The sequence below is a fragment of the Anarhichas minor genome, unplaced genomic scaffold (assembly GCF_050575085.1).
Source record: "Anarhichas minor isolate MPS153535 unplaced genomic scaffold, ASM5057508v1 ptg000042l, whole genome shotgun sequence".
Classification (NCBI taxonomy): Eukaryota; Metazoa; Chordata; class Actinopteri; order Perciformes; family Anarhichadidae; genus Anarhichas; species Anarhichas minor.
In genome coordinates, this window is record NW_027466488.1 from 3347975 (window position 1) to 3360606 (window position 12632).

A 12632-nucleotide genomic window follows, 5' to 3' on the forward strand; every position below is an offset into this window, starting at 1 on the left:
GGTAGATTAAAAAAAAGACTTATGTTGAGAGGACACGTGTCGACAAAAGAGCACGATAAACTGTGTAATTATACACCTATGTACAGGTAATAGTAGAAATTCATCCATCATTGTTTTGCATATATCACTTTACTAAATCCTAAATCCTCTATTCCAAATACTGGCGCACCCACTAGCGGATGTGTCTGACGTGTGGAGACAAAACTAGAGCCAGCGATTGAACCCAAATACAAGAACATCAAGAATGTCTAATTACAAAAAATAGTTTTATCCATACTAATAATCGAAAGGCACAATCTCTAATTAAATATGCCTGACAAATGAAACATTAGACATTACATTTATTAAGATTTCAAATCGTCAACTTCAGCTGAACTGCTTCAAGTTGAACATTTAGAGATAATAAAAGACAGAGAACGAGTCTGTATTGGCCAGGGTGCAGTCTGAACAGAAGCAAATAATCCTACCAAGGGTTGGTTATATATAAAACACACACCCCTTCCAGGCTGCAAGGTATGAGAGTGATGGCGACCAATTAACCACTGGATGGTTCAAATCCCTTAACTCACTCACTCACATACACTGACTTTTCTCATTACCACGAGTATTCACACAATGCAGAAATAAGTACTTGAACATCCCAGACCTCATAAACGTCATTAGCACTGTTATTTTTCATTTACAATAAACCCTCTCAGATTAAGTAATGAGTTCTGTTTACAGAGAAACATGGTGTCTTTACAACATATGTCAGTGAATAAAGTGAAGCCACAGCTACCTGTGACCATTGTGAGCAGTTCAATCAGAGAGGGGTTGTCCCTTCACAGATAATTTAATTTGAATAATTTTGACTTTAACTGCTGAGTTTTACTTGGTGGAATTGAAATATAGAGAAAAGATGACAATCAATTAGCAGATAAGATAAACCTGATCACACATAATAAACATGCAGATATAATTATTTCAAGGTTTTAGTATGATTACGTTTCAGTGAGAGGTCAAGATTTAGGGTGAAACATCACAGTGTTGGATGTGCATGTGAGATTTATTAGGTCATGGAATTAAAATGGATTTGTGTCTCTGCATGTCTTTTAGTGTTGTCAAAATATCGTCACTATTATGATGAATAATTAGGGCATATCTGCTGCAACATCTTTTATATTATCCAGAGAGTAATGGCATTTTATTATCCGATTAGAGACATTATTGAATCCATTACTGACCTGGTGTCTGCGTCACTCTTGACCAGAGACATGACGCAGTCTTCACAGATGGAGCTGAAGAAGATTTAAGGAGCCCGATTCTGTCTCAACAGAAGAAAGGAAAGTAAACTGCTGGTGCTCTGTGGAAATAAAATGATTATGGAAGAGGGAAGCAATTCTGTCGATAGGAGTGTCGGTTTAATCAAGTAAATTTAGGCCTACACACACACAAATGTTGAAGTAGCTTGGTCATTTATAAAGCACATGATTGACAAAGTGCAGGTGCAGGGCAACAACGCAAAATATTGCATATTCAGAACACTAGTTTGTTAGAGTAGATTTACATCCTACAAGTAGGCTATGTGAGACTGATCAAGTTTAGGATTCAGTCTAGAGGAGAGTCGATATGCCTTTTGAGACCAACAAGAGAGGCAGCTGAATATAGTCTGTGTAAAATCAACAACTGGGCACACATGTGCACTAACTAGGAAACTATGCAGGTCACTGTACATTTTCATTAGGCCTAATTTGTTCAAGATTACATTCCATAAATAACACAGCCTGCATATCTCAAGTTTCTCACTCCTCCGTCCATTGTAATGAAAAGGCTTTAACCACCTGAAACTTTGTTGAATACAAGCTGCGATTCAACACTGTCAAGAATACAGTTTCCCCTTGTTTTATTGTTCACTAAATTGGGTAACGAACGCGTGGTTGAATTAAATGTAGACAATTTTGTCCCTGAAATACTAGTATGTTTTCAATATGGCAACTCGTTCACTGGCTCCCCCACTACAGTAGGTGGCGTTGCGGCATTTAATGACTATAAAACCAGAGACACAAAGAAGAAGCAGGGGAAAACGGTCTGCGTTTGCGCACGGTTCGGTGTAGGGGAGGTAAAATGGCGACGGGTGCCATTTCCACTGAGTCAAAGAAAATATCAGATTTAAGAGTTGTTGATTTAAAATCTGAGCTCAAACGAAGGAATTTGGACACTTCCGGTATAAAGAGCGTTCTACTTGCAAGATTGAGACAGGTAACCAGAAAAAAATAAGCTAATCTGTCCGAGGAAGAGTGACCGAGCAATGCGATACAGAGCTGCTAAAGCTAACGTTAGCTAACGTTGTTGACCGAACGTTAGGCTATTTTGTCAGGTTAACCGCTTAAAAAGTTTAAATGCCCGCGGACTAGTTTAGCAATGTGACTACAGCCTGGATAAACGGCTCCGTGCACATATACCTGTCGAAAAGTGAAATGTTAGCTAATGGTCCTCGAGCTTGAATGAATAGTGAGAGCAGGTGATGCTGTAAGGTTAGCTGTAAAGTGAAGAAGGCCCGCGTAGTCTGTCGCTTCCTCGAACACAACGGGTGGAAATCTATATCTCTCAGCGCTACGACGTCAAGTTTTAGTCAATGTTCATTTGAATGTTCAGATTGCACGTGCTAGACTTCAGCTGTTTAAATGAAGCGTCATTAACGATAATTGTTGACTGCGTGGAGGACCGTGTGCACATGCTCGTGCGCTTTATAAATAACGTCAGTTAAGCAGCTTTGTTGTTCGGCTATAATTTGTTGGATTAATCACGATTAAGAGGCGTTTTGTTAAATCTGGGTTATGACGAAATGATTTCAATATTTATACGGTGACATTATTTAATTGATGAAATGGACCGTCTTGATGAACAGATGTAGTGGTGTCAAAACTCGCCTCGTTGACAGTTTAGATTGAACACATTTTGCGGGTTAAAAATTACATTATATAGATTAGTCTGAAAATATAGCAATTGGCCTAAATATTTGAAGGGATTATAAAATTCACAATTAAGTTGAAATGGTGTGTTTGGGTTCGATAACGAGTCATTGAATTGTTAGTATCAAATCCCCCCATTTAATCTAAATTGTTTTGTGTTAGATTTCATCAGTTTAAGATCAAAGGTGTGACAGATTGAAACTTAAAAATGTAGCCATAATAACACATATTTGGGTGCTAATATGTCGTATTCACTTTTAAAAGCTATCTATAAGAAAACCTCACTTTTTTACTTTTGATTGGAATACACCTCAAAGTTCATTAAGATCTATAAATCTGCTGTTTCTGCCTTATAAGAAGGCACAATACAATGTTGAGTGGTGCCGTTTTATTGGTCATCACTTCTCTTCACAAGACTGATGTGATGAATGAACAAACAAGACAAACTATTTATATTTTTATCATATCTAGCTCAGTTTATTATATCTTCCTGGCAGATGAGTTTGCATTTGACTAGACAATTGGTGATGTCCAGCATGAACAACAAGGAGATTGTGTCTTGGGTGAAAAGTAGTTGAAATGTTTATTTTTATTTTTTTTAAATTAAGGCTCTTGAGGATGAAGATGGTGACACAGAAAATATTCAAATCCAGCTTTCAACTGACTCATCAAATCGGAAAGGTGGGAAAGCTAAAGGTAATCTTGCTTTTGATTTAATTGATGGTATAGTGTGGCTAAGCAACACCATATGTTTTATTTATTCATTTTCTTTCTACATTTTACCTGTCAGGGAAAAAAGTGGATTCTGATGCGGACACAACGGGGGAGGAAGATGTGCTGTCCAAGGTGACCGCCATAGATTTCTCTTAAATGTTTCTCTGTTGCTGTTCTGTAGAGATGAACCGATTCCATTTTATTTTTAACACAAAACGGTTGAGACTTAACATGCTGAGATATATTTAACACTAACTGAATGCAAGTTGGTCCATGACCTCAATTCACACTGGCTGAAACTTCCTCCACGTGATTCTGTAAACTATTGGGGAAGTGACTTAGCCAATGTATTTGTCAGCAGTTTAACATGACAGCGTGTGTGTGTATAGATGGATAGATATACCTTAAGTTAGCGTTTGGATAAAGAACCTTTGGAAAGTCTGTTAACAGTTAATAACCGCCCTTTTGTTGCTGTAACTACATATTTGTTATCTTACCTCCGTGTTTTCTTTTCTAGGAAACTGAAGAATATGAATCCGAAAAAGGTATGTATGATATGCTGGCGAGCTAATTCCCAACACTAACATTAGGTTGTTTCTTCTTTACAGCTTACATTTATGATGACAAGACCTCCTGGTGGAATGCATAACATCTCATGGTATTTCATGCTTCTGCTAGCTACTGCACTATATAGGTCACCGTGTGCTAAGAAAGAGAATCAAGGAAATGCTTAATTAATACATTTCTCCAGTTATTTGTAATTGGTCCACACATGACGTATTGGATGAGAGTTGCCTTGACTCAGGTACCCATTTTTTCGTGGATTACTCAATATTTATTGCTGCTGTGGATTTCCATCACCTATGGCATTCAACTTCCCATCCCTAGGGAAACGTAAGAGGCATGGTTCACAAACGAGCTGACATTTTATTATGTCCAATGAATTGGAAGAAGCAACAACTCGTTGAACTCGAGGATCATTGCACTTTCCTGTTGACATTTTGATCGACGATAGTGGTGGACTGACGGGTGCAATTGGCAGGTCTGAATTCTTCGCTACCCTCGCCTCAGGAATCGGACCCCTTATTACAGGTTTTGTCAGGTGAGATGGCCTGTGAATGAAGCTAGGATCACGAGACTCCTCCACTTTGTCAAGATGCTGACGCCTCGAGTCAGGAGGGCAACTGAAAGATCAGAAGCCTTCATACATTGCAGGCAACATCCATCAAAATTGCACATATTCCTGCCAGGTGACCGCAGTGAAGAGATGTGACATGCACCATGGGCTGGGACTGGAAGGACAGACTTGTGACCAAAGGGACAGACTTTTCCTTGGTTTTGATGATGAAAGATACTTTTTCAGAGTGCTCTGAAAACCTACTGATGACACACTGATGTTGATTATTGAAGAAATATTGGAAGATATTTAAATGTCTTTACATGGACTGATCAGCTGGGGATGTATTTTGCGCAATGGAAGAAAACCTGAAGAATGAACTGATGAGTTCCTCTACCTCATCTGAACTTTGCCAGAAGATTCCTCCCTGGAGAACTGCCACAGACTGTAGGAAGCATCTGGAATTGCACGTTTTAGTATGAATTATGACTCAAGAACATGGCGTGTGTCAAGAAATGAAGACCACTGAATCATCCCCCGGTTTCCGTGAAGACTGTGTGTTTTGTGTCTTCCTGTGGTGTCTACGCCCTCGATGACATTAACACTAAATGTGCTTTCTATTCTACTTTTAGGTCGAGTAACATGCGACATGTCAATGCTAAAAGTTGTGTTTTGCCATGTTTATCCTTGTTAAATCCCTCAGATGTAACTGATACAGATGATGGTACTCGTGAAAAGTCTAAGCCTGCACCCTGTGAGGACAGCCTTGCTCAGTCTGAGGCTGATGAACTGGCTGAGGCTGAACCGGAGTCAGAAGCTGTGGCGGCTGAGACAGATTCAGAGCCAGAGGTGGATGCCGAGTCTGAGGCCGACCCAGAGGTGGATGAGGACGCCGACCCAGAGGTGGATGCTGAGTCTGAGGCCGACCCAGAGGAGGTAGATGAGGACGCCGACCCAGACACGGATGGGGAGCCAGAGCTTAAGACCAAACTGGCTGAGATGGATGATGAAGCCATGAATTCCTCTAAAGAAGCTGAGGACGATCACCTCTCCGTCTCAATCCCAAATGATGACGCCATCACCCTAGATGTTGATGGTGATGACCTCCTGGAAACAGGTAAACATGTGAAACTTCCAGATCCAGAGGCCGAGAAGGGCACTGATGAGCCAGAGGCCTCTGCTGAGACGGTCCGAGATGATGACATGACGGTGGAAGAGAGCGAGGGCCACAAAGATGGTAAGAAAGATGATGGGTCCCGGAGTGATCCCACGAAGAAAGATGGCAGAGAGGGCCTGAAGAAAGCTGAAATGGGAGACAAAGAAAAGGATTCTGGGAAGAAAGGCCCCTCCGCTACTGGGGCGTCAGGTCAAGCAAAGAGGTTTGTCTTTCTATGTCAGTTATTCAAGTCCAGCTCACTAAGAACGCAACATTGTGGGTAGCCTCAAGATTTTTCTGCCATAAGGGAAATGTTCACTGGTGTACCTAATCCTGCCAATTACTACTGATTTGTTTTTCTGAAGTTGGTTAAATTGTGATATTAACCAGGAGCTGAGAAAACACCTCTTATTTTGTTACTTTGGCCTTTGCAGCAGTTTTTAAAGCCATTTCCAGTTTCTACAAAAGGCATTGTAAAAGAGCATTAGTACCCGAGATGGCAGTGTTTTTTTTTTTTCTTCTTCTTTTTGGTCAAATGATTCACTGTGAAGTTGAACAAACCTCCGAAGATTTCATTGGTCCAGGGAATAAATTGTCTGTCAACCTGACCCATCTCACCACTGGAAAAGCAATGAAGCCTTCGAGACATTGGTTCAGATCCACGCCTTGCCCACAGGACTTTTTTTCTTTTCTTTTCTGAACAGTACAGAATATGGTGTTTCTATTCCACTAGATGTATGCCTGTCACTTAACAGCTGGATTTAGTTACATTCGCTCATTTTACGTTTGTTGTTACAACATTTGCTTTGTAGCTCTTCAAGAGACAGAGATGGAAAAGCGGCAAAAGATGAAAAGGGTAAGAATTATCTCCACGTGCTAGAAATGTATAAAACCCAAACTAATTTCATTCAACTTGATGCAATATTTTTCATACCCAATGACTGCCGAATGTGTTTTGGAAAATCTCTTCATCAGGAGTCGTCAGCTGTAGCAGCAACAGCAGCTCTTCTCGTAACATATGGGTGAGCGGCCTGTCTTCAAACACCAAAGCAGCTGTCCTAAAGAACCTGTTTGGCAAATATGGAAAGGTAATTAACAAGTGCAGTTTTTTTTTATGAATTCGTTGTTTCTTATTTTGAATATATCTGAAACTCACTTTTCCTATATGGCAAGTGTCATAGAAAAATGTTGAAATTTGTTGCCAACAGGTTTTGAGTGCCAAGGTGGTTACAAATGCTCGCAGTCCTGGTTCAAAGTGCTACGGCTTGGTGACCATGTCTTCCAGTACAGAGGTGACGCGGTGCGTCTCCCACCTAGACTGTACAGAGCTCCACGGACAGCAGATATATGTGGAAAGGGTGAGTTGGGAAGGAGATGTCGAGTCAAACTGGTTTTTGAGCCCGATTGGTCGAATGCAATCTGCTGTGTTTATGGAAAGAAATGTGGCCCTGTGTCATTTGTATTGTCCTGCTGCCGTTTTTCAGGCCAAAAATGATCCGTTCAAGAAAGAGGGCTCAAAGAAGGAAGCCGAGGACAAAGCAAGTTCCACCAAATCCAGTGATAAGCGCAGTTCTACAGGGATAAAACTGCCCAACAAGTGGGTGACAGAAAAAGATGTAAACTTAATTCTATGTGGATTGAAAGCACACCTAACATTTGGTTCTCCTTATGTTTAGAGCACTGCCATCTTACAAAAAAGAGGATAAGAAGTTTGATAAACTCTCAGAAAAGGACAAAGATTTGTCCAAGAAACAGGACGCAAGAAGTGGAAAATCTGAGTCCGTTTCATGTAACTTGGGGCAAGATTCTTTGAAGAAAGATGACCGAAAGCATGGACGTAGGTTTTATTCACACATCTCTGATTTAGAGTATATGCAAGTATACGCCTGTCCTCCCTGAATATTAATTTATTTTCTTCTAGGCATGAAGAGCCCAGGCAAGATGGTCGTTTTACATCATCCCAAAGGAGACAATAATTTTGGCAAAATGAGACCTTTTAGAAGGGGACGGTATTTTGATAAAGTAAGACATTTTATTCGTCTTTGATTGAATTATATTTCAAAGCATATTGTTACTTTGCCACCAGAGGATGTTAAATGAGACTCTGTTTGATCCTTTCTTTCCCAGCCCTTTGTCCCAGCGCACATGAACATTCAACGGAGGCCAAAATGGTTGATTCCTCCTGAAGAGGTACAAACATGATGCTTAATATAATATTGACTTTTAACATGCTCCACCTTTTTTTTAATTTAATTTAATTTAATTTTTTTTTGAGCATTTTCTTTTTAACTTTCATTTCTATTTTCCCTCTTCCAGTTGGATATGATGAGATTCAAACAGCGACCTTTTATGAACAAAGGGGAAGAACATGACATCCTGCCATTTGAAAAGATGAAGGAGCAAAGGATGCGTGAACGGGTGGCTCGAGTTGACCGCGTTCGCAGAGCCGTAGAGTTGCGCAGGTAGGCTGCTATAGCCTGTAGTTTTAAATATATATTTGTATTGTCTTAAAGTTCTAAGCGGAGGGATTTCTCTTGTCTTTTAGGCGGCGTGAAATTGCCGAACAAGAACGCAGGGAGCGTGAGTGCGTCCGTCTGTTACGAGAGCGTGAAGAACGGGAGAACCTGCTCCGGGAGCGCCAGAGACTTGAGATGGAAAGGCAAAAACTGGAGAGGGAGCGCTTGGAGAGGGAGAGGCTTGAGAGAGAGAGAATCCGTATAGAGCAGGTACAGAGAGCCAACCGTGCTGCCTTCAACAGAGTCGTGTGGGGGCGGGGCTGCAGCAGGAGACTACGTGGCTTAATTAATGCATGAAATAATCAATGGAAATAGTGCGATGAATATATCCAGATGTAAAGGACTTACTCAAAATGTACTTGAGTACATGTATTCCGACTGCTTGTGATTGTATAATGATATCCAGCTTTCGCAGTCATTTTAATTGGTGCAATTTTTCTTTTTTTTCACGACCTCTTTCAGGAACGCCGTAAAGAGGCGGAGCGTATGGTTCGTGAACGTGAGGAGCTGCGAAGGCAGCAGGAGCAGCTCCGTTATGAGCAAGAAAAGAGAAACAACCTCAAAAGGGGCCGTGAGGTGGAACACGGGTATATACACAAGATTTAAATGTTTTACCCTCGGCGGTTTCATGGTGGTGTGACTATGACCCAAGTTAAAAAACCCTTGTAGTTCTTCCCATTTATTGCAGCCTAATGGCTTTGTTTTGCGGCTCAATGGCAGTGATGGAGGTTTTACCAGGAGACATTTACATCAACGCATCAACCTTTTTATACAAACCAATGTTGTGGTTAAAGGTTCTCTATACAATGTTCAAAGTATTAATAAAGCAGCAAACAACAATTTGCTATGTGAAGATATGGTGGAATACGTCTGAGTAGAGCATGAAGTCGCTCTCCCTGTGTAGAGGCGGTAGATGTGATGCTATATTTAATGTTTCAGGCGGAGGGACGATTCTTATTGGAACGGCAACAAGAAGATGCAGTCTGAGTCTGATGTCCGTCTGAACCAAGGCTCCAACTACAACCGACAGCAGAACCGCTTTTCAAACTTCACTCCCAGAGAGAGGGGTCGCTTTCCAGAGGCTGCTGCCGAGCAGCCCAACACGTATGACAGGTACAAGTGATGGACCAATACGAATCGAGGTAGTCGATTGTGGCAACAATATTATTTTTTACAGACTATATTTTGACTTGTCACAGTAGGAAGACCACGTCTGGGTAATTTAAAAACTAGATTTACCGCCTCAAGGTGTTATGCCAATTGGTGAAACATCACTTTGAACCTACAAAACAAGTTTTTTTTTTTGGCCATAACTCAAGAACTAATAAGATAATTATGACAATTTAACACTAATGTTAAATGGGACATAATAATGAAGTGATAATATTTTGGACAGACGGGTCTAATCACGAGACGGTAATTGTAGTTTATTTGTGATGTGACTAATCCCATGTCGGTCTTTCGTTGCCAGACGTAACCGGTTTGACGGTGAGCCGGAGGTAAAGAAGAGTCGCCCTGCTCCTCACAGAGAGAGCTCTGGCTTTGAGCGCTACCCGAAGAGCTTTGAAACAGTTCGCAGAGCTGAGCCGCCTCCTCCTCCGCGTGCCGAACTCCGGGACACCGACCGCAGGGACCGAGATGAGAGGCGGCCTGTGCCCATGCATGATCGCCCTATGGGAGCCAGAGCTGCAATGCCTGCCATGTCGCACAACCGCTCACCCAGGGATGGAGGGCATGGATGGAAGAACGATGGTGGCATGAACTCCAACAAGGGAGACATACGGTGAAAAATATAATGCAGTTTTTGAGCATCATCGGTTGTCTTTCCCCCCAACAAACGGTGAAAGCTAATTTATTTTGTTTTAAATCTCTCGCCTGCAGTAATGCTGGGTTGACCAGAGGACCCATGCGCATGCGTGCAGAGCGATCAGGCAGAGATGGTCCAGGCCCAGTACTTAGAGGAGGCACCTCGGCCAACCGTGGGAGGAGCAGCTTTAATGATCGAGACGGAGGGAGACCCATTGTGATGAGTAATCAGGTCAGCCTACCTCCAGACTAAAACTTTGTGACAAAGCGGCGGTGTTTGACCTGGGAATAAGAACGGGCTGCACACCCTGCTCATTGGCTGGGGGTTACACCACCACATGTGGTCCAAATCCTCTTTGCTTATGCCCGGAAGTGTCCTGAAAACGGCTAAATAATAAGAAAAGAGAATACAGGCAGAGAACCGGGTCTCGATAGATGCAGACACCACCACACACTTAAAGTGGGTTGTAAGTGATGATCAAGAGGGATTCTTTTTTTGTATCAGTCCATAAATTGTTTTTGTGGAAATTGTTGCATATTATACTTTTTTTTTTTTTTTAAGTTATCTTAATTCTTTAGGAAGTCAGCTAGTGCTGAAATCAGCTGCATCATCTGCCCAAGCAGTTTGAAGACATTCCTCTAAACTGGGAATTAGTAAAAACATTTTTTTTTTTTACATTTCAATGACTCGTATAACAATTGTTGATAGTGTACAAGTGTTATCGATGAAATGGGGGTCCATTCCTGTAAATTAAGTCTCATACATATACGCTTTAAATTTCAACAACAAAGTGTTCGTCTTCAGCTGTAGCTCACAGATGCCAATCTTGTGTCTCTGCAGCCATTCAGCTCTGGCCGCCAGGTCGTGGTGGAGCGTCACAGCCGGGACCAGGGCCTGAGGAAGGAGTGGCACGGTGGATCAAGCTCCCAGGGGGGGGGCTTCCCTGATAATCGCAGAATGGGAGACAGCCGGGGCAGCATGATGGCTCCTTCGAGGTATGCCGAACTTACAAAGTGATGACGAAACTGAGTAGTATGACCCCTTTTCGCAGCGTTCTTACATTTGGGCTTTGTTTCATTTTTGTGCAGTCACTCTTCGTCTGGAATGAACCGTATTGTACAGATCACCAACAGCTCCATCCCCAGTGGTGGCAACGCGGGGGGATTCAAGCCCTTCAAAGGAACGCCGCGGCAGTTTTAGCTGCATCCAAATTCTGCCACTTTAAAGCACCCACAAATTTAAAGACTTTTCTGAACTTTCTTTTTTAGGATATCAAGTGTTTTTGTTTGTAGCCACGAGGTTGATAACACTATTTTATTTTGTATAGACGAGTGTTTACCTTGATGTAAGGTTTTCCTGACAGTTCTGCTGTTACCATTAAACGGCCCTCTGCGTGACATTTAGGAAGATATTGTACAGCCCCAGGTCTTTGTAACAAGTTTTCAAGTGATGTTATGAACCTCTCCTCTGAGTGTCGTATGTATATTTTCAACAGCATAGTGTCGCACTCAGCAGTCCTGTGTGATGTCTTATTTTAGTGTATTAGAGTGCATTAAATGTCAGGGTTCATTTACTCATTTGGATTTTTTCTCTGTGAGGAAACAGATGACAGAGTATTTTTTATTTTGTTTTGAAAAGTTATACTTTGTGTAGATGTCATGTTTTGTAAAAAGTAGTTGGATTTGCGATGTCAAACTGTAAACTAGCCTGCATTGTAACAAAACTCTTACAGGCCGTGAGTTGAGTTGCATACAGGCCTGTCGGAAATAAAATTTGACATTAAAATCTGTTACTACCGAGCATTCAATGGTGGTAGAGACCTGAAAGGACCATCACACTTTATTTGCTCATTGTTATTCCAAGGATTCTGTTTAAATGTTGATTTCTGGCAGTTTGGTTTTCTCAGTCAGTTCACAGGCTGTAGTCTGAATATGAGTTTGTTAATCACATGTTGGGACGGTGTACATTTAACCTTGTGATACAAGCGGGAAGTACTTTTGACAGCTCGCAGAAAGTTTCAGCACACAGTATGAAATCTGCATGTTTAAAACTACAAAAGGTCGACGCTTACGTGGAGCAAACAGTCAGCTGTGACTAAACAATCACCGTAAAGCTCCATCTTGCTTTTTCACCCGTTTGTTGTTTCTCATTTAATTTATGAATTGTTTTTATGGCTGGACCAACACATCCTGGTGTGCGCTGCATGGTTTATCACACACTTACCTACACACCTGTCAGAAGTGGTTAATAAAGCTTGATTAAATTACAGAAAACTGAGTAGAATTACTTTTGCTGATTGTCTCCCCCCGGTCGTGGCCGGATTAATGTTCCGATGTGATTTGTTGACCCCGAAGTTTGTGATTCATCCGAT

General features: G+C 41.6%; 1 protein-coding gene across 2 annotated transcripts; it reads left to right on the forward strand.

The window, feature by feature from the left end:
• Positions 1 to 2051: 2051 nt before the first annotated feature.
• sltm (SAFB-like, transcription modulator) lies at positions 2052 to 12534 on the forward strand. Of its 2 annotated transcripts, none has more exons than XM_076109960.1 (20): positions 2052 to 2238; positions 3560 to 3632; positions 3742 to 3797; positions 4183 to 4210; positions 5486 to 6161; positions 6751 to 6794; positions 6914 to 7026; positions 7147 to 7296; positions 7423 to 7535; positions 7615 to 7775; positions 7860 to 7960; positions 8066 to 8128; positions 8255 to 8400; positions 8484 to 8664; positions 8917 to 9041; positions 9394 to 9567; positions 9926 to 10237; positions 10336 to 10492; positions 11102 to 11256; positions 11350 to 12534. In XM_076109960.1, the coding sequence occupies exons 1-20, from the start codon at positions 2104 to 2106 to the stop codon at positions 11459 to 11461; spliced, it is 3075 nt and encodes a 1024-aa protein (XP_075966075.1). In that variant the 5' UTR covers positions 2052 to 2103; the 3' UTR covers positions 11462 to 12534. The 2 variants fall into 2 exon arrangements, with proteins under 2 accessions (XP_075966075.1, XP_075966076.1); XM_076109961.1 differs by having other exon boundaries at positions 2053 to 2238; positions 3560 to 3647.
• Positions 12535 to 12632: the final 98 nt, after the last annotated feature.

Excerpts from the sequence above, each read along its gene's own strand:
- sltm (XM_076109961.1), top strand. The coding sequence starts at position 2,104 with ATGGCGACGGGTGCCATTTCCACTGAGTCAAAGAAAATATCAGATTTA. Across the intron at positions 8,401-8,483 it reads AGAGCCGTAGAGTTGCGCAG|GCGGCGTGAAATTGCCGAAC; the intron begins GTAGGCTGCTAT and ends CTTGTCTTTTAG. Across the intron at positions 9,042-9,393 it reads GGCCGTGAGGTGGAACACGG|GCGGAGGGACGATTCTTATT; the intron begins GTATATACACAA and ends TTAATGTTTCAG.